Raw genomic sequence first — 27,651 nt, 5'->3', positions numbered from 1 at the left:
ATGAGCTTGAGTGTTTATGTTTGGTTAGATTTTCTTTATCATTTCATTAATGTACGAGTGTCTGAAACTTAACCGAAAGGGGTCATCTCTTTATTTTTTATTTTTATTAATGTCATATTTTTTCTTCTGTTATATTTACACCTTATTCGTCTTATTTCACCACTGTCCTGACTGAATTTTTCTATTCTTTATTTGTCTATCCCTGTTTGTCCATTCAGACCTTCATAAGTACCTGATATAAGGACACAGCTCTAAACTAACTGCAATTTAACAAGTGTCAGATTTGCTTGAAATGCTTTGGTACAAGAGATTTAATACAAAAACTGCATTTAGCATGTATTATCTACATTTATCCATGGCAGCCATCTTGGTTGATAGGCGGGGTCATCGGAGACATTTTTTAAACAAGATCCCCTAAGAATGATTTAGGCCAACTTTGGTTTCGTTTGGCCGAATAAAGGTGTGAAAACATGACTTTAAAGTGCAATAACTCTTTATTGGGTCAATTGACAATTTTGGTCATGTTGACTTATTTGTAGATTTTACCTTGCTTGAACAGTAGTGCTTTTTACAGTTTATCTCTATCTATTTAAATATTCAAGATAATAACCAAAAACTGTAAAATTTCCTTAAAATTATCAATGTAGGAGCAGCAACCAAACAACGGGTTGTCTGATGCGTTTGAATTAGAAATCAGAAGTGTGGAAAACTACTTTTATAAGTATAAACGTTTTTGATTTTTAAGAAGTAAAATGATATAATAAATTCGATATGAATATTTTCCATATCCTTTATCTTGTTTATCATATTGTTTTGCAATTTCGAAGCAATGACCGACGCTCATACATTTGGTAAACGAAGGAATTCGGAAAATATCGGAAAGCCGAAGCCCATGCTTCGGAATTTGATTGGTTGTTGTCATTCTCATAACGCAAAGCAGCTAATTACTTACTATTCTGACAAGATGTGAATCTGATTATGTAGACAATAGTGATTGGTGTCAAACAAACATAGTCTCACAGAACGATAAACAAATGTGTTACTGGGTACATAGCATCATAGAACGATAAACAGATGTGTTACTGGGGACATAGCCTCACAGAACGATAAAAAGATGTGTTACTGGGGACACAGCCTCACAGCACGATATACAGATGTGTTACTGGGGACATAGCCTCACAGAACGATAAACAGATGTGTTACTGGGGAAATAGCCTCACAGAACGATAAACAGATGTGTTACTGGGGACATAGCCTCACAGAACGGTAAACAGATGTGTTACTTGGGACATATCCTCACAGAACGATAAACAGATGTGTTACTGATGATATATCCCCAATGAACGATAAACAGATGTGTTACGGGGACATAGCCTAACAGAACGATACACAGATGTGTTACTGGGGACATAGCCTAAAAGAACGATAAACAGATGTGTTACTGGGGACATAGCCTCACAGAACGATAAACAGATGTGTTAATGGGGACATATCCTCACAGAACGATAAACAGATGTAAAACTGGGGACATAGCCTCACAGAACGATAAACAGACGTGTTACTGAGAACATAGCCTCACACAACGATGGTTCCACAACGATAAACAGATGTGCTACTGGGAACATAATGCACATTTATGTTGCGGTTCGTGTTCTAAATATTGGAATATGGCACATCATGGTACGTAACGTTTAATTTTGCATATTTGAGAGTATAATTGTCCTGCCTTCATACAATGTAACACTTAGTGTGTCATTAGTTGTTTTGAAAAGGTAAAAATATCGACAAATGTTATTCTCAAAATGCGTCTGACTTCATTCAAGTCGTTAGTATTGACGTTACATATCAAGAAATAATGCTTACAAACAGTTTTTGAAGTATTTCAACCCGAAATTAATAATCATGATAAAATTGGAAGCAATGATGCTTCATACAGATATAAAAATTTCATGTAATGTTACTGACTTCATTTAAATTTGGAAAACCTCTTAACAAGAAACAGTTACATTTCATTGTTATTTTAGACAGGAAGCATTCATTTTGATAACCTTTACACTCTCGGTTATTTTCCTTCTTGCTTTTGTGTATTTTTTGGTCGTATGACTGTTAAGTTGCCTTAGTCATTATGCATTCTGCAATCGCGTGCATGTCTTTTGCATGACTCTTGAAAGATGATGAACCACTATGTCATTGCAATGCCTAGTTCCCTTATCTAGAAGTTTTCTCTAAATGTTCCTAAAGGGTACGTAGGATATGGCGTTAAGAAGAGAGGCAAAAGATACCAGAAGGACAATCAAACTCATAGATCGAAAAAAAAACTAACAACGCCATGGTTAAAACGAAAAAAATGACAGTCAGATAAATAATAGAACACATATTTTTACTGTGGTGATAAATAAGGACAACAGTAGTATACTGCTATTCGAAATTCATAAATAGATAGAGAAAAAACAAATCCGGGTAACAAACTAAAGATGAGGGAAACGCGTCAAATATAAGAGAACTACGACACAACAGAAACACAACATTTAAATGAAACACATACATGTAGAGAAACGAACTATAACATAACATTGGCCATTTCCCTGACTTGGTACAGGACATTTTAAGCAAAGAAATTGGTGGTTTGAACCTGGTTTTGTGGCATATATTACATATATAACCTTAGCCTTATTTGGCATTACGTCTTGGAATTGTGGGTCCTCGATGCTCCTCAACTTTGTAAAGGCAATATTTTGTCAAAAATTAAAAGAGCCAAATAAATTTTGGTCAAGGTGTTTGATATCAAGCCGAATTCTACGTACTGACGAAACACTCATATCTGCATGGCAGGACAACACAAATCAATTGCCATGATTGAAAAGAAACTGATCACTTTCTCATTTGATTCTTTTTGTATTGTTTGTTTGGGCTTTCTTCATTTTTTTGGGGGGAGGGTTGTCAAACCGTGTTTGGTGCAACATTGATATTTGTTCTATTTTGTTTTTCAAAGTGAGAAAATCATCTTTTACAATTTTATTACATCAAGTACTGCAATGGCATACATCCTCTCTACGGACAAACTCTCTGAAAAACACAATACTATAAATCAACAGACACATAATTGCTCACTAATGATACAACCATCCGCTTAAAGTAACAGGCTACAAATGTAACAGGAAGCTTTTAAGTGAGTTATCTGAAAACGCATCACACAGTTCAACTAACTTATATAAGCACTTAACCCACAATTCAGAAATACTTGTATTGTAGTTCAGTAAACAGAAAGATGTTTGGTGATGAATCTGTTAAACGCATCAAATGGTAAAACTGATTTATATTAACCCTAAAACAAATTTCAGATATCCTTGAAACGAAAAGTTTGATGAAAATTTCTAATTTCGCTATCATGTATCAAATGATAGAATGAAATTCAAAACAGTGTGGCTGTGGCCATTGATTGACACATTAAATTCATCCATTGACTGGGACAATTTAGGTGAACGTTTGTATGTAACGACCATTGCTCACTGTGTGCTTTTTAATGACACTTAAACTATGGGGTCACCAAAGGTCCTCAACACCTTAATAAAGTATTTCGAAAAATTAATCAGGAATAACACGATGTTTTGATTTATATCAATTGTATAAATCAAAACATAAAGGTTATTCCTGATTAATTTTTCGAATTATTTTATAATTAAAGGCGTTAAGAAACCTTGGTGACCCCACAGTTTAAATGTCTATCGTAGGTACGTCGTGAACAGTGGTCGTTACAGACACACGTTCACGTAAAGTGTCCCAGTCAATGGATGAATTTAATGTGTCAATCAATGGCCACAGCCACACTGTTTTGAATTTCATTCTACATTTGTTCTGTAAGCAGGAAATAGTTTAGTAATGAATCTAAAAATGCATCAATTGGTCAAGTTTACTTATATTTATATACCCTACACACTAAATTCAAACATTCCTGTATTGTAGTTTCAGAAAAAAAGTGTGAAGAAACGCTGTATTTTGAGATTTTCGTTTCTCTTTTGGTGTATTTGAAAGATGGTTGTAATGGGTTATTTTCGTGCAACGTTTTTTATTTAATGTTCAACGTGTTTGTATTTTTTTATTTGACGTTCAGTTGTGCTAAACATGTGCCTCGTTCAACGTCTACTGCTTATTTAATTTTACTTGCATCGTGATTTTCAAATGCTTATTTTGCGTACTCTTTGATTGTCAAATAAATTTAAAACACTATGCAGGGATAGTCAAGAAAAAAATGATTGATTTTTTTTGGTGATAAGGCGGAAAGGCCTATGATGTTGTTCCTTTATTTCCTTTAAGGAGTTAAGAAGATTGTTAAAAACTTTTTTTAAAGCCTTTATTCATTTATATCATAAATATGTATACTAAATAGGAAATGTTATGTAAAACAGAAAGTTTATAAACAGTGAGTCAGTCACAAAAGATTCACATAAAAGTTGGGGTTTTTTTTTCGTCCAAAGTCCATGACAGAAAATATTTAACGTTCAACTGAAGTTTTCATGATACATGATGATGTTGTGGTTATATATTAATATTGTTAAGGCAATATAATATTTCCAATAAAAGGCTAAACGAAGGAGTATACTTACTAGTTTGTACTCGCATATGTAGCGAAAAACAAAGGTACATGGTGCTTTTTCCCAACCCCAAATAAGATTGTCATACTCAATGAACACACAGACTTGATTATTCGTAGAACGGTCTGAAATAATTACCCGAAAATTTATTTCATAATTGTTTTAAATAACGCAAAACAGATAATTCCAATTCTTTGATAAAGTTTTAAAAATTAAGTCGTATTTTGATTGTATTAGAAAAAAGAAAAAAAAAAAAAAAAATATACAAGACGATTGTATTTCAAATCCATTCGTCGAAAAACAAACTGCATTACTTATTGTTTGGAGTGAGCAGAGGCTCCGTGTTGAAGACAGTAAATTGGCTAATGATGGTTTTATTTTACAAATTGTGACTTGGCTGGAGAGTTGTTTCATTGACACTTTAATATATCCATCTTCTTATATCTATTCACAGTGCCATAGAAAAAAAAACTGGAATTCTACCAAAAGAAAAAAAGTAAACGAAATATAACATATAAAACCAAGCGGTGAAATCAGGTACTCTGGAAGGGTAAGAAGATTCTGCCAAATTAGTGACACATGTTGGGTTGTAAATGTAAGTACAAATCTGTAGTTCAGTCTAATTCGGTAGGTAACCTTCGAAAAATAACAACTCGTTTTCATTTATTTATCTTGTTATAGACCAAATGGACAAGTACTGAACATTAATATTTTACGTTTTTTCCACCTTTTTATACACATATATTGTTGGATACCATGTACTGCATTTGTTTGTGTTGTTTGTTTGCTGTCTCATCGAGGTATGGTGTATATACTTTTGCTAAATTATCATAAAATTTACCCTCTCCAAATGGAAGATCATTAAATGAAAAGGGACCATTTTCTATGGCAAATGTAAAGGTTCCATCGTTGTCTACATCATTTGCACCAGTCCATATAGGATACTCATCGGCTGTAAAGAATTAAATGTAAATGAGCTTCATCATGTTCATCGAAAATCAGTAGATAAAGGAAGAAATGTATAGAAATAAATATGCGACGTCAAACTGTGACATATCGGTAGATGCATTTTTCGACTGATTTTTATCATTCAAACTGATTTAACTTGAAAACGAGTTCATGAACCTCTCTTTTTTTTTTAAATGAATTTCGTTTTGATAACGAAAAAAAGACAATGATGCAATTTGAACGATAAATATTCATCAAAAGGCCCTTATTTGGTCCAAAAATTCCTGCAAATTTAAAAGTTTTCATACATATCCTTAAATATCTGAAAACTTGACTAAGATTCAAGGTATTTAGAAAAACAAAACAAAATTATCATTAAACAAGTTACCATTGCAACAATACATGACTTGATTTGCATATTTTCTAAAATTTTATAATTTTCCTCGTTTTTATCAAACTTTAAGTATATTTTAGATTGAAAAAGTATGTGCGCACCCATGAAGCAGCTTTATATTTGATGAGATTATGTCAATAGTTATAATGAAGCTTCTGTTAAATTATTTTGTTGTTTCTTGGCAGCGCTCAAGGTTTCCACAGCGAAAATAAAGATAGAAACTGCATACATGTACAATCTGTATTTTTTATCGTTTTTATGACATCCCATTGTAGTCTCACAATAGACGGGTTTATCTATGATTGACCTAGAAAACATGGGCGCATCCATTAACCACTCACGTGACCGATCCGCCAGTACAACCGTGAAAAATAACTCACGTGTATTCATCAATACATTATCGATTTTCTGTTAACATTTGTATTTCCTTTTATTTTCTAATTTATTTCACTATGGATACTGCCGAAAATTATAAAAAGGTGGAGGCATTTCTTGTGCAGTTAATAGTTGTACAAATAATTGTAGAAAATTTCAAAATGTGGAAAAAATCAATAAATGAAATATTTGCATTTTACAAGTTGTACCGAATGCACACAATTCGTTTTTTTTTTTTAAATAAAACTTGTTATGAAAGTAAAATTACAATGGCAGACGAATGTTGACACGTTTTCAAACGACTGTAAAAAAAACTTAAATTATCTATGAAAATTAATTCGATGACTACAGTGCATCTGCCTCTTTGTATAGAAGATCTACACATCAGATACGGATGCAGGATTTTGAACAAGGGGGTTCGCGGGTCACCAAACAAGACACAATTTGTAGTGGAGGCGGTTAAAAAGTCTGGACTAACCATGAATGAAGCTTCATAAGGGGGCCTGAGCACCCCCTAAATCCGTTCCTGCACACTGTGTCTTTAGATAAGAAGAATGAAACCTACCCCGATGTTACAAGCATGCATGGTGTTATATATAGTTGAATGCAAACCACCGAAGTATATCAAGAGACGAACTTTGTATTATACATGACGACTATCTGTATGCTGCAAAATGGACAGACGTTCACACAACATTAACTCAGACAAAAATGTTTTAATAGAGGAGATACGGGAGTTCAAAATTGAATGAAAGAGGGAAACCATGCCAGCGTATAGACATATTAAGAACCAGGACAGTTACGCCTTATTGTATGTATACTTATGTAACTCAGTTTTCTTTACTTTAGTGGAATTACTACACAAATATAATTTTCAACTACGATATTGCAGATCAGCTGTTGTTCGATCGTACTGATGGGGTTAATCACTTAGTTTGATGTTTGGTTATTTGGGATGGCGCTTTCATATTTCGAAAAGTAAGGCTTGTAAACTTTTTTTTCCTGGTTGCCAGTTCTTGCTGAAAAACTTAAATGTTTTAAAAACAGCTGCATTAATAGACAAATCCCAATAAAACTCACAATTCAGTGCACTTCTCTATAAACTTCGTCTTGAAGGCATGGGTGCTTAAAGTATATATTCACTTTGCTGTTTTTATACGACGTATACAGTATTTTCTGTTGAAACTTGATTTGAACTTTCCTCAGTCGACTATTATGTGCACTAATTATAAAATCATATTAGAAAGGATTTTTCAAAGGTCTTCAGGTATTGAAATAGTTTACTATGGGGGCGTATCTATGCATAATCTGACAACCCGAAATTCCTACATCGGGGACTTATAAAGATTCAGGATGAAAATATACGAGACATCTCTTTTGGGGTTTTTGGGAGGGGGGGTTGGCAAAACACTTAATGACGCTTTTAAAACATAACTAATTATTGCTTTTAATTAACACGTTTGCGTCTTTTTTGGTTTAATGACATTAATTTATTTTAAGCACGGGCCGGAGCATGATGTTATACTATGCATACTAGTAGTTTTATGTCAAGAATTTTTCTGCAAAAGGAATTGGAATCGAACACCTAATAACTATATGATAACCACTGATAACTTGGGCCGTGAAAGAGACAAAAGTGATACGAAAACGTTACTCAATTTTGCACCTGTTTTTTTCTGATATATCACATTCGACCCAGCAAGTCGAAGACAATTTATTTTTATGTATGTATGTGTTATAATAAGCAATATTAGTATTACCTAATGATTATAATCGATGTAACCAAATACCGTGAGTTATATTTTAAGGACACGACACCTGGCCTGCAATACACTTATAATTGTAATGTCCATTCCTTATCTAATAACTTTATTATTTATTCTGTAATTTGCCGAGGTTCACGTATGCTTCACATTCTTGTGTTTACTTTAATTATATGCGGTCTGGGAAATAGACGTATATCTTGTTGACATTTTGTTCACGGTTGTAATGGCGATCGCTATTACGACGACGCATAGGAGTCGCATCATAAACTAAGGCAGATAATTAGGAAACCTGTCTATAGTTACCAAATCTACTTATCATTATTTAAATACGTTTTCAAGTTGTGACCATTTGAAACTAGTTACATCAGTTTGTTTTAACCTTTTTTTATTTTCAAGTTGTAACCAGTTGTTTTTTTTTATAATGTAATTCATGATTACGGAAAAACTTCATTTAAAAATAATTAATAATACATTCTCTACTTACGAATATTAAATTCATTTTGAACAGCATTGGCTTCTTGTGCAGTATTCGGTCTCCAAAGGTAGGCACCATCTGTCGATGCACAATTATCCTTAAATTTAGTAAATAGTTATCAAAGGTACCAGCATTATATTTTGGTACGCCTGACGCGCGTTCCGTCTACATAGGACTCATCAGTGACGCTCATATCAAAATATTATAAAGCCAAACAAGTACAAAGTTGAAGAGCATTGGGGATCAAAAATCCAAAAAGTTGTGCCAAATACTGCATGTACGGTTAAAGTAATCTATACCTGGGATAAAAAAATCTTTGTTTTTTTCGAAAAATTTAAAGTTTTGTAAAAAGCAAATTTATAAAGATGACCACATTATTGATATTCATGTCAACACCGAAGTGTTGATTACTGGGCTAATGATAACCTCGGGGACGAAACGTCCACCAGCAGTGGCATCGAACCAGTGGTGTAAATCGTTAGCAAAGGTACCAGGATTATAATTTAGTACGCCAGCGTGCGTTTCGTCTACATAAGACTCATAAGTGACGTTCATATCAAAATATTATAAAGCCAAACAAGTACAAAGTTGAAGAGCATTTGGGATACAAAATCCAAAAAGTTGTGCCAAATACGTAGATGACATTAATTTCATATTTACATTTCGTTCATTTTCGCAGATTTCGTGAGTATAGATGAACTACGAAAATAAATCTTCAACGAATGACAAATTTTCTATAACTTTGTATATAGATATAAAATGAGGTATGAGTGCCAATGAGACAACTCTCCATCCAAGTCACAATTTATAAAAGTAAAGTACGGTCGTCAACACAGAGCCTTGGCTCACACCTAACAGCAATTTATAATCGGCCCCAAGCAATTTCTAGTGTAAAACCATTCAAATAGGAAAACCAACGGTCAAATATATATATAGACATATAGAGAAACGAGAAACACTTAAGAACCGAATCAACAAACGACAACTACTGAACATATGGTTCCTGACTTAGGACAGGTACACACAATTGCAGCGGATTTAAACGTTTAAATTGTACCACACCTTTACCTTTATCTGAACCAATAGGTGAGTATTACAACATTGAAAGACACACTATAAAATATCTATTGAAATGGCTTTACTCAATCAAAAGAAGTAGTAACACAAATGAACATATATAGAAAGAATTGATTTTATCTATGCTACAATAAAAATACAAAATAATTAGAATAAGGGATTAATAATAAATCAAAAGTTTAATGTTTGAAAATTTCAGAAAAACGTCAAACCTGAAAACAATCAGCCATTGGCAATAATTTCATACACAGGTAAATAAAAATAATTTTGTTGTTACTTCTTTTGTCTGTATTACTTTCTGTTTAGGAACACCAATAATTTTTTTGTATAGCAATAAAACTATCCTGAAAATTGGTACACGTGAGGTGAATATATATGAACAATAAAACTATAAAATTGGTGCTCGATAACACTTCGTGTTCTTTATATATAAGTGCCAGAGGTGTGATGTGTATACAGTATAAAAGGAAAAAGTAAATAATATCGATGTTCAAAAAACGAAGAAGTGAAATTATATTAATTTCAAACACTTAACAAAGCTAGTATATTGGCCAGATATATGTATGCTCTATTTTTCTCTAATTCACGAAAACCGAATTTTGACTCCGGGTTCTTATAATTGTTTTGACAAGTTTCCACTGTGGTAGGAAATTCTGGTATTCAGGCAATAAAAGAGCAACCATAAGAAGCTAAATAAAATATATAATCGGTGCAATGTTGGGGGAGTGGAGGTTAACTGCTTTTTGCGGATAAAGTCATGTATAGAACAGGGGCATAGAAACAGTAAATTTTCGCTTAAATTTGTAGGTTGAAATTTTGAATTTGCTTATTTTCTTAGCTCTTGCTTGATATTCTACCACAGAGAAGGTAACCTGTCGAAAATATTAATTTCCGGGGTCAAAATTCGGTAATATGAAAAAGGTCTGTGGGGAGTCAGAATAACACCAAAGACCATTCAGTTAGTTTGTTGTACTAGTACTATTATAATATATTATTAACATATCATTATTGATTCAGATAAAATTCTGTCCAAATAATTTCGGCTTCGTTTAACACCACTTAAAGCAGGATCTGCTTACCCTTCCGGAGCACCTGAGATCAACCACAGTTTTTGGTTGGGTTGGTGTTGTTTAATCTTAAGTTCTTTTTCATTTTTAGCCATGGCGTTGTCAGTTTTTTTTCGATTTATGAGTTTGACTGTCCCTCTGATATCTTTCGTCCTGCTTTTAAAACGTCACATGGTATTTAAATATGAAAAAAAACCCAGACTTTCAACAAGGTATTCTATAAATCAAAAACAGATACAATGACATAATTATGAACACTGTAGAAAAACTTTTTAAGTCAGGAATTAAGAATTCTGAAATGTCACTTTATCAATACATCAAACATATACCTTTATTGTAATTTTATATTAATACTATAGTCTGCTTACAGATTAAGTAATGTATTGTTTATTGTTTACGAAAAACTAAGGATTTTCTTATCCCAGGCATAGATTACCTTAGCCGTATTTGGCACCACTTTTTGGAATTTTGGATCCTCAATGCTCTTCAACTTTGTTCTTGTTTGGCTTTATGAATATTTTGAAATGAGCTCTGATGAGTCTGATGTAGACGAAACGCGCTTCTGGCGTACTAAATTATAATCCTGGTACCTTTGATAACTATTATGGTTTGTGATTCTTGTTTGTTTTCGAAGAAACAGACACGGTCTAGCAAATGGGGATTCGCTAACATACTAACCTTAGCTGTATTCCAGCTAACTGCATTAAGACCACTAAGGTAATAACAATTAGCACTACTTGTTTGGTTTGATAATAGCTTGAACCCTTTTGGGCAAGTTCCTTCTGGAACACATGGCGCTTTTAAAACTAAAAAGAATACAATTGAAATTAAATCATAAAAAGATAAAGCGATGGCGTAATTACAATAACGTTATAAAAGAAGCACCATGTTTAGATTTTACAGAACATCGTTTAAGAATTAAACTGTCCCAATCGTCTGCACCAGATGCGCATTTTGACAATCAATGTCTCGTCAGTGATGCTTGAGGCCAAAATATTTGAAATTCACAAGCTAATTAAAAACATGAAGAACTGTAAACCAAAATGAACACATACGTTTAGCCAAAGCTGGACAAAGAATCAGAGCTTTGCATGCGGAAAATTTGTTCCTTCATTTTAAATAAAACAGATAAACATTTATTTATTCGTTCATAGTGTGTTATTTTACGTTTTTTGATTGAGTTAAGCTTTCCAATTGATATTGTATTGTGTGGTTTTCTATGTTGTGATGTTATGCTATAGTTTCAGAAAACGGGAGAAGGTTTGGTACCATTAAAACGTTTAATCCCGCTGCAAATGTTTGCACCTGTACTAAGTCAGGAATCTGATGTACAGTAGTTGTCGTTTGTTAATGTTATTTATACGTGTTTCTCGTTTCTCGATTTTTATACAGATTAGACCGTTGGTTTTCCCGTTTGAATGGTTTCACACTAAAAGTAATTTTGGGGCCCTTTAAAGCTGTTTGTTCGGTGAGAGCCAATGCTCCGTGTTTACGGCTGTACATTGACCTATAATGGTTTACTTTTATAAATTGTTATTTGGATGAAGAGTTGTCTCATTGGCACTCGCACCACATCTTCTTATATCTATATGACATAATTAACAGAAACACAGAAGATAAAGGTATTTCTTTTATTAGGAAGATTTGGAATGATTGCCAATAAAACAACTCTTCACAGTAAACCAAATTGTTGTCCATTAAATGCATGAACATTTGTATCTTACACATCAGTTTATGATAGAAAAAACTAAAACTGAACACAAGGGAAGAAAAAGAGAATAAAAGAAGAGAAAAAATAAGAAAGGAAATATGAACAACAAAGATGTTGAAAAACAAAAGAAAAACGTAAAGGAAAAAAAAAGACGAAAGGCCTATACTTACATTGCAAGTAACTATCAAATTCATTTGTAAAAGGGAACGTATTTTGAGTGCACTATTATAAAAGTGTTACTGTAAATTTAAAAATAAGTACAATGTACGTGCATATATAATTGTGATTCTGTCAATTTAGACTTGATGTTCGTGGATATTTTTTTTATCGTGGTTTTTCGTAAGTCTGTATACGAGTCTATATAAGATCTGTCATTCGTTGAAATCTTGATTCCGTGGTCTCCAACGAATTAATATGATTCCACAGTATGTTAACACATTACAGCTGACTTAAATCATTTCTCTTTATTTATTGTATATAAATCGTCGTTTTTGTTGAAAGTAGGCCAACATTTTGTTATTGAATATGAAAAAAAAATGCAAAAAACCACAGGTAAAATCCTAATTGTGATTTCCAAGTGTGAACTATGCAGACGTTTAGTCAAAACATAAGGAAGAACAGAACAAGATCTGAAAATTGTAACACAAAGAAATATTCAAGGACACAGCTGAAACAACTTTCAGTAATTGCTTTGTCTTCGACTGGAAAATTGCAAATGTGATATTTTAAGTACAAACTTGTCATACTTCGATGTTGAGCACTAAATATGTCAGAAAAGGGAATGAAAAACTGTTCCTTTTGTCCAAAAATAACTATCTATGTCTATAAAATTTATTTGCATTTCATTCGATTTGATCAACAGTGACTGAAACTATTGACTGATTTATATGTCTACGTACATTTGCAACATGGTCTGTCGTTGCAGCATCTTCCGTTATACGACCAATCAGACCCGAAAGTTTCATTACACGGAACACCTTTTGTTCCACAGGTACCGATGCATATTCTAGAAAGAACTGAAAAGTAAAGTCCTCCGATACAATATAGCATAATTTACTTTCATATATACATTTACATTACACAATAGGAATATATATGTAAAGTCATTGTTTATTTCTCAAATTGGATTGCTAAACCATGTTGAATATAGGACACAAAGAAGAATTTTGGTAATTTCAAGAAAAAAGTTTATATATATTGTTGTTGCGATATTATTTCTCATGAACAAAATTTACGGAATTTACTCGAGATGCTCGTAACTCTGCTTAGAAGATTTGAAATTAGTTCTTCTTAAATGCAGATTTTTTGTTATTGGTCCTATGTTAACCCAGGAAAGTAGTGTTGAACAGTTGTGTACAGCTCTGTAGCTCGACAAAAGTACTGATATTATAGTTGTAAACTGAACGTGAGTATCCTCCAATTACTATAAAAACAAATTGTAGATAATTGTGTTAACATGATTGAATATCTGTGACTTAAAACGGTTCTAACTCTGTCTATCTCATTTGAATCTCGAATGCAGAACGTTTGATCAGAGTGAAAGGATCGTACCTATTATATTATGAGAGAGTCAAGCAGCTTTATCTTTAATCTTCACTACAGCGTTTTAAACATAAAGAATACTTACTGCCGCCATTTGACACACCAATTGTGCAAAAAATGAAAACAATCAAACAACAACACTTCATCATAATTCTGAAATGAAAACTCGTCTATAGCAATTCTATATTCCAAGTTATTTAGAAATAAACTGATTATCGATACAGGATTGAAATTTATATTTGCATTAGACGCGCGTTTTTTCTATAAATATGGCATTATTTAGAAAAAACCGTAAACTTGAAGTTAGTGCAATGAGCATGTATGCATTAAATGTTATATTTTGATCGCTGATTTCAAGATCCAAAAACATGCAACAGTTGTTAAACCAAATTCCTTACTTACCAATAGAAGGGTTTGGATGATGTATGCAAGCACTTTTAGGTTGTAAGCATTGAAGTGGTTTACAGTTGTTTTTCAAAATATCTTGATAGCGAGCATCACTTTTTATGTGTTAAAATCGGGAGTGGGTAATCGGGCTGTCAAAAATAACAATTTCCGGAATTATTTGTGTTAGGGATTCGTATTGATTTTTTGGTTTTAATTTTTTTCTTTGTGTTTTTCTATTTTGAATGCCATTATTGTAAGGATTACAGTCTTATTTATCAAAAACGTTTTTGAAATTCAACATTTTATATTCAGTCAAGTTTAAGGTTAAGAAAACATCCGAAAATTTACAAATCTGGTACGCCTTATTGTTAAATAAAACTAAATTACTTTTTTATATAATCTAATATAAAGAAAAGTATATGTTGTGCAATATCAACATATAATACTTCAGAAAAGTTTTTCTGTAACGGAAATATATCAGAACCCGAATTGTGCTTGACAATGGACTGGCTAATTCAGAATATATATTTGTTTCTAGGCTGTAAACAACAAAGCCATATGTCGTAGGCTAACGTACTTGATTTTATATTTCAGTACTCTTAAATATGACTTCATTATTATTTGTAATCGTTAATAAAGTTTGTATTTTAAGTCTTACACATTTGACGTATTGCTGAGTTGAAATTTATCTGATGGAATACTCTGTTTTAGTGAAACCTGTGTCAACCGAACCTCTTCGTAATTTAAGATTTTTTTCGGTTTTGGCCGATGTTCGGTTTTATCAGATTTACAACGCTCACAGTTGGAATGACGATGTTTAAGCATGTTTGGTTTATACAGGTCTTCGGTTTATACAGGATTCGGTTTAACGAGTTTTCACTGTATTACCTTTATAATTGTTTTGAACATGTTGAACAAATTCAAATAACTAGAATATCGTTTGTACGAAAATACTTGAAAACTTACCGCAATGTGAAATAGCAGAGTCGTAGATAGAAAGATGATTTTTGAAATACAGTGGCTACTTAAATACTAAGTTAAATAAAAGTACTTGGTGAATTATCTGCGTGGTTTAAAACATCGATTAGTGACATATGTTGTTTTTCTGTCTTACTATTGACTGAATAAGCAAATATTGTTAAACGTGTTACTAGCTTTAACTGTCACTAAAACATCATGAAAATTTTCAATTATTTATGGATATTGTAATTTAATCAGCAAATAGTAAAATAAAAAAAAAATCTGAACTCAGAGAAAATTCAACGGAAAGGCTCTAATCAAATGACAAATTCAAAAGCTCAAACACATCAAATAACTGGATATCATCTGTCATATTCGTTACTTGGTAGATACATTTTGTATTAAACGAAATAATGGATTAAGCCGGGTTATATAGCTAGCTAAACCTTTTTATTGTATGACATTCGCATCCAATTTAATTACTTTGACCACAATGTGTGAACAAAACAAACAGACACAACAGGCAAAAATGATAAAAATAGGAATACAGCAGTAAACATTGTGTTACAATAATAATCACCAAAAAAACAAACAAATATGTAACAAAAAAGCACAAAAAGATATAAAGACAATACACATTAGCCAGACTCGTCTTTCTTCTCAAAACGACACACGCTAAAATCCAAGGAGATGAAATGTCAAATTGAATAAACCAAAGCTGCATACAATTGATAACTAGGGGAGAGCTGGGAACCCGCTAACATGTTCAACCCCACCACATTATCTATGTATGTGCCTGGACCAAGTCAGGAGCCTGTAATTCAGTGGTTGTCGTTTATATATGTTACATTATTGTTTTTCGTTCATTTTTGTGACATAAATTAGGCTTTTAGTTTTCTCGTTTGAATTGTTTTACATTTTGATTTCAGGGCCCTTTATAGCTGACTATGCGGTATTGGCTTTGCTCATTGTTAAAAGTCGTACGGTGACCTATAGTTTTTAATTTCTGTGTAATTTTGTCTCTTGTGAAGAGTTGTCTCATTGGCAATCATACCACATCTTCTTTTTTATAATCAATTTAATCTTCGTCTGGATCAGACCAATGCGGACAGATTTTATATTTTTAATACGTTATTATTTCCTATTTATTTTCTAATGCTTTCTATATACAATAGTAACTGTAATGGTTTATAAAGTTTGTGATACTCTTTTAAATGCTAATGTAAAATGAAGTCCTGTAAGTTAGTAAGTAAGAAGTAAGTAACGACTTTAAGAGGATGACCCAATCAGCATTCACAAATTAACCGTGAGACCCCAAACAAGAACTAACAGTACAAATATTACAAAGCTTACAATTTTGAACATATTAGTATGTAGATGCAATATTCATGCTAACTGAACATTACCTGTAGAACGAGAAAAAAAATAAGTTCATATGTATACATAAAATACAAAATTATTTAAATATATGAGTAAGTTGTTATAAGTCATTTGTAGCCAGGAAATCTATACATTTTGGTTTCAATGTGTTCAGGACCAAATGCAGTAAGATTAAAAAATTAATTCTGTCGATGATATATGTTAATACCAAAGTTGTCTGATGCTATGTTCCGTACTTTCATCATCAATATTATACATTTATTCCCCGTGCCTTTTTGAAATTTTGTTTTGCTTTTACGTCTGAAATAAATTTGAATGAATATGATAAATACTTATAATGATTTTTGATATCGCTATTGAAAAAAAGTTTAAGACGTTTTGTACATTAAACGCACGTGACGCCGTATAATGAAGTCCCAACGTGTCAGAGGGGCATATGATATTCAGAGGTAAACATGAAGATTTGTTCAATGATATTTTGAATGGTCTCAACCAATCAAAGGTTGACTAAACTCTCAATATATATAGTGAAATAAAATAACTTATTTGAAAATTGAAATGACAGTTGGTTTACAGAAGTTGTAATAATTCGTTTAATACATTTAATCATTTAAAAAAAATGTCTGATATATGTGTTGAGTATGGTTTAGGAAAACTGTAATATTGCATTTATTCGTATGTATATTATGTTATTAGGATGTCAATAAGATGTCAATTATATATATTCAATTTTGATAGCAAAATAAAAGTACTTTGATTATACTACATTTTTGTAGCTAATTATACAACACTAAATAGCGACAGTCTTTATTTTTGTTTGTTAATATAATTGATTATGCAAGTTATGTAATTCTTGATGATGTACGTGTAACATCTTTCTTAGTTCGTCATCAATATATTAATTTTGATAAAGTCAGCGGAATTTTGCATGTAACTTTCAAAGTACACTAGACATATAGATAATATGAATTTATATATTGTATTAGTTATTATTATATAAATTGTCCTTATCTGCGTAGTATCGTCTATTCTAGACGATCCGATTCATCTAACATTTGCTGGTTAGTATCACATTGTTGGATTGGTATTAAGAAAATTATACATATATAGAATGTGTGTTCAGCCTTGTATCACCATCACTGGTGATCTGATGTATAAAATCTGTCGTAGAGTTGTCACTGGTTCAGACGTTCTTATAACATAATTATGTATGTGACTGCATCCATCATGAGCTGATTGGCCATTATGACAAAAGTGTGTCAAAAATCATATTGGATATTCATCAATACCGAACTGAACAAAGAAATAACACGATAGGTGTCGTATACGGTGCAGGAAATGCTTACCCTTCCGGAGCACCTGATTTCACTTCCGGTTTTTATTGGAGTTCGTGTTGTTTCTTATTCATTATTTATAACTGTTGATGTAAATGTCCTTTGGGTTTTTGTGAGTCTTTGTTTTCTCCTTGGGTTTGATTGTTATTGTCTATATTAGTTTGTAAGATCCTCAGCGATTGATAGTTCAGCTGATCTGTAGGGATTCGATCTTCATGCTTAATATATCATTTTCTTTGTTTAAACGCTAGACAAAACGTGATGAGAGCTTTATTAGTTGTATAGAGCTTAGATAGTCGAGTGGTCTAGCGTGTTGTGCATAGTGAAGGGCGATTTGGTGCCATGATATCTCAGTGGCGTGAGTTCAAGACAAGGCCAGAGAAGAACAATAAATTTGTTCCGCAAATTTGCAGATCTACCATTGTTGGGTCGATACTGAGACGAATGAAATATATTATAAGGATTAAAAAAAAAATGTAAAAATTACAATATTGTAAATAAACTCATCATAGATACCAGGACTAAATTTTGTATATACGCCAGACGCGCGTTTCGTCTACAAAAGACTCATCAGTGACGCTCGAATCCCAAAATGTTAACAAGGCCGAATAAAGTACGAAGTTGAAGAGCATTAAGGACCAAAATTCTTAAAAGTTATGCCAAATACAGCTAAGGTAATCTATGCCCGAGGTAGAAAAGCTGTATTCTGCATTAAAAAAATAAAATGTTATCAAACTATATCACAGTTTAAATGGGCTTTCAAAAGTTCACAACAATAGACGTTAACGACATCAACATTTTTATACCTTTCAAAGGTGAAACAGAGAAGATATTTCACGCTATCGGTAAATTTTGTGAAATAGAATTTCGTAATTCAGAATATCAGGTATCGATATTTTACAAATCTTAATTGTATTTGTGTTTACCTTTGCGCAAGTTTACGAATTATTCATATATAAGCCAATCCATGCAAAAAGGTACAAAAACGAAAAATTTACGAAATTTTAAAAAGTGTGCATAATTATTGGTAGTAGACTTGTGATTTATAAAACACTTTTACTTTTCCTCATATCATTAAGCTGCGAGCTACACGCACCTGCAAGTGTTGAGATTCCCCCTTAGTTTTATCAAGATTTTTAATGAATTATTTCATATATTTCAATCATTTTCAAAGTACAGTTTAAATGGCTTGATTTGCCAATTGATAATGTTAACTCCGGTAGCAATAACGAAAATACACTCGCTTACGATGCTGATATCAATGCAATCAAACCGGGCAACGGTTCGAAACCCGTGCAACGACGGTTGATTTATATAATATCAAATAACTTAACTTAACTTAAATTTCAATTTCTAAAACACAAGATGTCATAGTTTTTGTATTTTCTCTCATGTTTTAATGTCTTACTTTCTTTAAACCTGTAGAACGGACGGAAATTATTGACTTTTGTCTCTGCAGTGTCGTATTTTTTTTAGTTTCTGGTCGGTATAGCATTAGTCCGGGGAACAAATGATTTTACACTTGCTCTAATACCAAAAATGCAGATTTTTTTACGTCTTTTTCTGTTTTAATTGACAAATTCGGGATATAATTTGAGGTATATATAGAGTATGTTTGACATACACTATGGAATTTCATTTCTTTATTAGTATATTATTTCAGTACGATATTAATATCGTACTTTATATTCAAATATAAAGCTTATTATACAACATTTTCTTGTTAATATAATTGATTATGCAAGTTATGTATTTCCCGATGTTGTACGTGTAACATATTTCCTACTTCGTATCAATATATTTATAATTATATCGTCAGCGGAATTTCACATGTATCTATCGGACTTCACTTGCAAAGGAAATAAATATAATAAATGAAACGGATTTGCACCATCAATGGTACTACAAAAAGGCGCCTACAAGAAATTAGAAAAAAAGACATTCCCTTGTGGCGCCTATCCATATCCAGGAGCCTCTATCTTTGTTAGCATTCAAGCAATGATTTCTAATTTAAGTTCATCTACATATTACGGAGTTTAGTATTACGTTCATTATCAGTGAACTAGTACACATTTTTGTTTAGAGGCCAGATGAAGCTCGAGTCCGATGTTGGATTTTCTCGCTGCTTTGAAGACACATTGGTGGCCATCGGCTTTTTTTCTTTGCTCGGCTTATTGTCTCTTTGAACATTCCCCATTTTTGTTTTTAATGTTATTGATAACGGTTACTCTCGTGCGGACAAATTCAGTCAAGATGAACGTGTACAATACAATGACAAGACGGTCGACAAAAGAGTCCCGATGGTGCTGATCTGATAAAAACTGGAAGCAAATCGAACAATATCCGAAACCATCCAAGATCGATCCCTGTCCAAATGTACCTGATTTGTTTTAGCCTCAAACACTTGCTGAAGATATCTGATTGATCATTAAAACTAGCCTCGTTGTCTGCTGGCTCTTGTAAGGGATGCAAAAACAAACGAGTATAAGTAAACTCATAACAATACGTACAGTAAAATTCAGTTCAAGAGAAGTCCGAGTACGATGTCAGACGAGGTAACAAAAGAAAATAAACAAAATAACAATAATATATATATAAATAACAACAGACTACTAGAAATTACTCACATGCCAGCTCCAGACCTCAATTTAACTGATTGAAAGATTATGTCTTCATCATATCAATATCAGAAACAATCCCTCCTGTTAAGGGGTTTAGTATTATACCATCATGGAATATATAAGAATATATAAGAAGAACATAACCCATGTCATGCCAACAACTGGTGTTAGAATAAATCACAAATAAGTTCAAATAAGTTCAGGGTGTACGTGTTCTGATATTTCTGAATGTTATCTAAACATAACTTGTAAGTACCCATCAGTCGCACTGTCGAATTTGAACATTTCACAGTAAAATATCCAGTAACTGCATGTTGTCGTTGACCTCTAATTTCAAATTATCTACAACTGTTGGACACCGAATTGGTAATGTTCATTCTTCGCCTGATTTCACTGTCAAATTTGTAATAGCGCACCTACATTTACCTTCACTATACATACAGCCAAGTGATATTATATGTAATAGTTGTGACGCTACGATATATCGGTATAAATCGCAAATGGTTTTTTTTTTTGTCGAGATGAAATGTATTATTTGTGTATCTTTAACATTCATGGCCATTCTTTTAATCAGAGATTTTGTTTTACTGTTGAGAAGCAATCGTTAAAATTCCCATCGATTGTTTGGAATACTAAAGTATCTACCTTTTGAGAAAGGATATCGATTATTGATACGTCGGTAAACTAAGTTACATTCGACTGTATTTTCAGAAATGAGTTTGAGACAGCTAATTTGTGTTTTCAATAGTAAAAAATGAATTTTTGTGTTACGCTCACTGAAACAGTTTAGAGGGTCACATTTTTAATGGTTTGCATATGAACCGATAAGAAACAAAATTTAAAAATCTCAACTGTTTCCTTCCATTCCATGAGAAAAAACGTCAAAAATCATAATTTTCGGTCTTGTTTTTATATTTTCGATGATCACCAGCACCGGTCAGGACCGAACCACCAGCACATAACGTTTTCTCGCAGGACAACCTTACCAACCGTGAATAGAGCTAATTAGGAGCCAAATGACAGCGTACGCATCTGTACACCTTGATAAAACAACCTGAGGTGAAGAACGCATTTGAAAATGCTGGCTGTGAAAAAAATGTTGAAATTTGTACAATAAAAAATTATTAAAAAAAATCATAGAAAAAAACAAATTAAGACTTTGGAAGGCATATAGATTCCATGTAATTGTACCATCTTATTACTTTCCCCATTGGTCAATCATTTTTCATTAAATTTTTTTAAAGGTTTTCACTGCTAATTGACAATCTACTCCTAAGGAAAGAGATTATGGAATTAAAGGACCAGCTTACTGTTGAATCTCAGAGGAATAGTGGTATCCATAGAATTACAGATGATGACTCTGTTACCAACTTCTACACTGGGTTATCAACATTCACGGTGTTTCTCTGGTTTCCAAGTAAGGTTTGTTTTAAATCAGTCTACACTGAGGTCCAAATTAGGGTCCAAAATTGCAATATGTTGGATTTCATAAATAATTTAATCATTGATGTTCTTCTATATGCCAAATATATCTGTATATTCAGATTTGTTTTTTTTTTTGGTCTGTAACTCTATGTTAAGGCCCTAAGGATAAAAAATAAACTTCGTTTGTTTCAAACAATAATTGAATTCCTAGGTTTCTATGATATGCCGAATCAAAACAAGGTTCCTGGTTCGATTCCCGATCCGGGATGAAAATTTCAGGAACTGAATTTCCGTCTCTCTCTTGACACTATTAGCGAGTATGGTCTTGAGGAAACGATGATAGTCTGAAGGGGACGATTAATCGATGACCCGTGTTAAGAGAGAGCCATATCTCTTGCACGTTCAAAAAACCCTTGTAGATTTCGAAAAAAGGTAGCACTCACACCCGCAAAGTGGAAAGGGATTAATATTAGTTGAAAAACTTGTTTCCCAATCCACTATCAATACATATGTTTAAGTTATAAACTAAACAGAAATTCAGAATTTTTATTTTGAGCCCAGATATGTTGTTGGTTCAAATCTGGGTCCAAAATTTAACTCTGTTTGATTGCATCAAAAGTTGATTTATTGCATGGGGTTCTTTTATTATGCTGACTAAACTGTGCAGTTATATTTTATCAAATGGATCCATATTGAGGTCCAATGGGTAAACAATTGAACTTTGTTCGATGTTATCAAAAAAAAAAATTTTGGGTGTTCTTTTATAATTATGTAGAATCTTTGTATTTAGATTTTGGTTATTGTTCTATAAAAAGTACATTTTTAAGTTCTTCATTCTGTGTCAGAATCCTATGCTAAAATCAAAATACAATCAAAATCTTCATGTGATTTACGGCATGTATATGCTAGACATATGAAAAAGCCAGAATTATTCTTTAAACATTTTCAAGACATTCAAAATTATTTGTTTGTGTTTCAGTTACCACCATTCAGAGGTATAAAGGACCAATTTATAACAGAGAAATAATTCCAGACACAAGAAATAGCACACCTTCGCATTCATGTGGAAAGAAGTATTGGACGTGTTAAAAACTTCCATATTTTAGAAGGGGTCCCAATATGGTCGATTGCACCACTAAGTATCAAAATGTTTCAAACATGTTGGTTGACAAATCTAGATATTTCATTAGTTCAAAATAATATAAATGATCTATAATTCAAATCTGCTGTACCATCTCAAGGTTTTTCGCCCTTTTTATTTATTTCTAAAATCTTGCTTAGTAAAATTCAGTCTTTTATACTGCAAAATATCAAAGCAAGAAAATAATATCATCAATAACACAATAAAATTTCTTAAATAACTAACTGTTAATTAATCAATTATTATTTATTTTTTTAGATTTAAATAAACATGCGTTAAACTGAATGTCGACTTTGACAGCATGTATTTGTGTAATTGTAATAAACCAGGAAATTGTGATATTTAATATTGTAAAATATTATGTGAAGGTCTTTCCACATTTGGTTTTTTCTTTAGTCACAAGTTTCCTCTTCAATAAATGTTACTAATTCCGTGCTTATCTCAACTGTTTGAACTTAAAATATAAATGTTAAACAAAGTAACAAAATATTTCTACATAATTATTATGTGTAAAATAACTTACAAACTAAACATGTATTTATGGTGCTTATCATGATCAAAGAGGGATAATCCATTGACAAAAATATTACCTATGAATACATTTTGTTTCAATGCAATATAACTTATTTATTTATTTTATGACTTGATTTTGTTGTTCTTTATAACACTTACTATTGTCTAAAGAAAACACAATTTTTCTCTTAGCGAGCAGAAGTGGACATTCTGTTGCAGTGACCTCCAAAACAACCATTGCTTCTGGGACCTTATCAGGGATGTTCCTACGTCTACACATAGCTATGCAATGAATATTTTGGTCATAGTTAGAAGTGCAATATTTTCATCTATTTGTTGTTTCATTTAATATTGTGATGTGCATTTTATTATATAGACAAAACTATTTTTTATTTGTCATGAAAACCCCATAAAATCACAAAAATAAATAGAAAGGATCTTTTCTATAGGTGTAATACCACCAAATCATGGTACGTCACATCCGGTTGTATACAAAAGTAGGCCTAAAAAAATATTCCCTGGAATTTGACAGTTGTAGAAAATTAACCCTGCATTTCAATGCACTTAATTTTTTCTGAGTCGTATACATGTTTGTTGAGTGTCTGAAAGCATCATTCTTTTTTATTTGATGGTCTTATAAAATATTTTGGAACGTTAAGGTTACATAGTTACCAAAGCAGGTAACCAGTAAATAATAGTGTAAAATTTGGGTTGTTTACTTCCGGTGATGGTTACTTTCTTATATGCAATGAAATGTAGTGTGAAATTTTCACTGTAGCACTGGAAAGGATTAAACTGTATACATGCAAAGTATTTCTTTGGTTGAAATAAGGGTAAATACTGTCCAATGCTTTTAAAAGTGCCAATTTAACAAAGACTAATAGGGAAAAATCAACGGTGGTATTACACCTACATGCATCCTTTCGAGCGTTCTTTAAGTAATAAACTGATTATTAGGACAGTTTTGCTTGACCGGAAGTGAACATGACATAGGTACAAACTAAGTTCCAAAAATAAACGGAATGAAATAACTCGAAAGATGTCTATTTGTTGATCATGTTGATATATCCAGATCTTTTAAATGTTGTTCTCGAAAAAATACACTTTATTGCATGTGAACATCGAAGAAATTCTTGGTCGTTTGTGTTCAAATGATACAAAGCATTCAGAATAAGATGACTAACTATAGCAATAGATCGATTTGGTCGCATGTAAATTCACTCGATACAGTGAATCGATTCACGCGAAAAACACGATCTCCGCCGCATACTTAACTTACAGTGGTACTTGAAATTACTTTCTGTCTTCATATGCATTATTTAAACATAATTATTCTAAGTAACAGTGCAACAATTATAAATCTAAAAATGTGTGGTAGCAAATTATTGTTTTGCAATCACCGGATTTGAACTCATGCTATTGTGACATGTGTTCTATCGAGATTTCACCGTCTGCACTGCGTCTAGCGCTTTAGACTTCTCAGTCACCTAGACTGTACAAACTCAGCCACCGGCTGACAAGTAGTGTCTTTCTTCATCAGTAGAACATAGAATTGTAACACAATACATGCTATATAAGGTATATAGATGGAATTGATTGCAGATTTACTTAATTATTTTATGGTATTTATCGTTTTGGGTCGTAAGCTGCGGTCAATTTTGTTATTTTTTGTTATTTTACATTTCACAGAAATAGTTATTTGTTAGTACGTCTAAACAAGTGACAACTCTACGACAGATCTATCCATTGCAGTTGATACAGCGCTGAAAACACATATTAAATTTGTTTATATCAAAATAATTATTTCTGTGACTTTATCGTTAAATACGATCCTTTACGATAGATATTTAGCTAATCTGCAATCAGTTCCATCTTCATGCCTAATATATTAGGTACTGTGTTTCAGTCTTAGATTTAACTGATTAGGAAAAATAAAACACAAGGCCACCCCAAAAGCTAAATAATCGTTCAGTATAGATGGCCGAGGGGTCAAGACCGATGGACACATAGCAGGCGGTGTTGTCTCGGTATCACCATAGTATGAGTTCGAAGCCCAGCGAGGGAAGAACAACAGTATGTTTTCACAATTTTTCAGATTAAACATTGTTGGGCTGTTATTTATAATAATTATGTAAAATTATCATATAATGGTGTATAAAGTAAATTGACAAAAAAAAAGTATCCCAATAAATTGAAATAGTGCTATTAAAAAATGGTTAAAAGGGGCACTTGTGTCAAAATTAAGTTTTTGTCTAAACTATGAAATCACCGGAAGTACTTGACCTTTCTGAAGTACACTTGATTTTTTTTAACAACTTCCTAATGTTTGTTCAATGAATCAAAAGTATTTCCTGTTTTTAATTCCGTGAATTTTGTATTAACTTTATTTTGTTTTCATTAACAGACACAAAAGTATGGAATGGATATTACTTAAAAGCATGCTTATCATTTTTACTAATGTACAAGTTAGAAGCCTTCCTCTTGGTCTAGGAGTTTGTGAAAAAATACTTAGGTATACTATACTTTTGTGTGAAATATATATTTTTTAATGATGGAAGTCGTATAACTCAATACAATTATGATGTTTCATGGCGTGTAATAATTTACATGAGAGTTATAATTAATGCAAAATATAATGACCTTTATTTCATAGCGTACCAGACTATCGTTTTATCAGTCATATGCTGTTTCTAGTATAATTAAATATGTTAAATATTTTGCGATTGCTTTTGTATTTTATTCGGTTGTAATTACAACACAACTGATGAACTAGCGATAGGTTTGTTCTAAAAAACCAAAGCACAATTTATACTTTAAATCTACTACAGTCTGGCTAACTGTATATTCCAAACTTAGTGAATGAGAAAACATCCAGCAATATTACAAAAGTTATAATGACACAGCCTGCTCTCATCACGAGTGCAGTGAAGAAGATTCAATGCAGGATATCAATGTTCTATATTGTAAATTATTAAGTCAAGAGTTTTGTTACCATAAATTTCCTAAACTCTATTCATTAGAAATGTGGCTGTACCTTTATAATTCGTAAATAAATCGAGATATCACAACTAACTTAACGGTATTTTTTTTCATATAAAATGTAAATTTAAAAAAGATGCATATACAATTATTGATCTATTGAATACACTTATTCTTAAGGGAAATCATTCAACATCGTAGTTTGAAAATGGGTGTTAACGTTGTTAACCGGAAACATAAATTCACCTACTGGTGATATGGTTCTAGATCACACAAATTTGGATGTTTATCAGATCTTTCCTTAATTATAATGCCGCGTTTTGCAGATTTACAAAATGAATTATATCAAGTTTCTAGCAAAGGAGATTACATAAATATTGTCCAATGTTTTAAAGTTCAAACGTGTTCGTTTTCGAACATTGTGGCAGAATTTGCTTTTACGAAAAGTCTACATTGAAATGTATGACATTCAATATAAATAAAACAATGATGTCAATCTATAAAAAAGGTGCAAACGATTTTTGTCTTCGTCTGTATGTCAAAAGGCATAAACTAGTACTCTCATCACTTTTAATTGTTGTTTAAGTTTCATAAAATATATATATTTTATACCAAAGAATGAACTAGATATTATAAGTTATATATTATGATAGTGACGTAATACGATATATATGGGGTCAGTAGATTCAACACAATGATCTTGAATCATATCATCATATATGGAACTTACTGACCCCATATATATCTTGTTCGGTCACTAGCACACTGTGTAACGAATTTATCTTACCGACTTTATCAGCATGTAGTATTTAGACTAGTGGCTAGCATGTAGCAATGAAAATAAGTCTTCAATACTAAGTATTAAAAAACCCCACTTCTATTTGTCTACATAACACCACAATGCCAACAATTATAACTTGTTAGCTTTAAATGTATTTTATGAACTTATCTCAATTGTTCATAA

The 27,651-nt window shown here is 32.1% G+C and overlaps 1 protein-coding gene across 1 annotated transcript; it reads right to left on the bottom strand.

The window, feature by feature from the left end:
* Window positions 1-2,931: 2,931 nt before the first annotated feature.
* Window positions 2,932-15,391, bottom strand: LOC139486381 (perlucin-like protein). The gene is made up of 8 exons (XM_071271261.1): window positions 15,301-15,391; window positions 14,033-14,100; window positions 13,305-13,421; window positions 11,373-11,500; window positions 8,560-8,647; window positions 5,434-5,544; window positions 4,605-4,717; window positions 2,932-3,066 (listed from the first exon to the last, which is right to left on the bottom strand). Exons 2-8 carry the CDS (start codon window positions 14,094-14,096, stop codon window positions 3,052-3,054), a joined length of 636 nt encoding a protein of 211 aa, XP_071127362.1. The 5' UTR covers window positions 14,097-14,100; window positions 15,301-15,391; the 3' UTR covers window positions 2,932-3,051.
* Window positions 15,392-27,651: the final 12,260 nt, after the last annotated feature.

The sequence above is a fragment of the Mytilus edulis genome, chromosome 8 (assembly GCF_963676685.1).
Source record: "Mytilus edulis chromosome 8, xbMytEdul2.2, whole genome shotgun sequence".
Taxonomy (NCBI): domain Eukaryota; kingdom Metazoa; phylum Mollusca; class Bivalvia; order Mytilida; family Mytilidae; genus Mytilus; species Mytilus edulis.
This window is presented reverse-complemented; position numbering and strand designations above follow the sequence as displayed.

What these genes read in the sequence shown, in the direction of transcription:
- LOC139486381 (XM_071271261.1), bottom strand. Translation starts at nt 14,096, where the DNA reads ATGATGAAGTGTTGTTGTTTGATTGTTTTCATTTTTTGCACAATTGGT. An exon ending in TGGTGTGTCAAATGGCGGCA is followed by an intron (nt 13,422 to 14,032) that starts GTAAGTATTCTT and finishes TTTACTTTTCAG; the next exon opens with TTCTTTCTAGAATATGCATC. An exon ending in TTAGCTGGAATACAGCTAAG is followed by an intron (nt 8,648 to 11,372) that starts GTTAGTATGTTA and finishes ACTAAATTTAAG; the next exon opens with GATAATTGTGCATCGACAGA.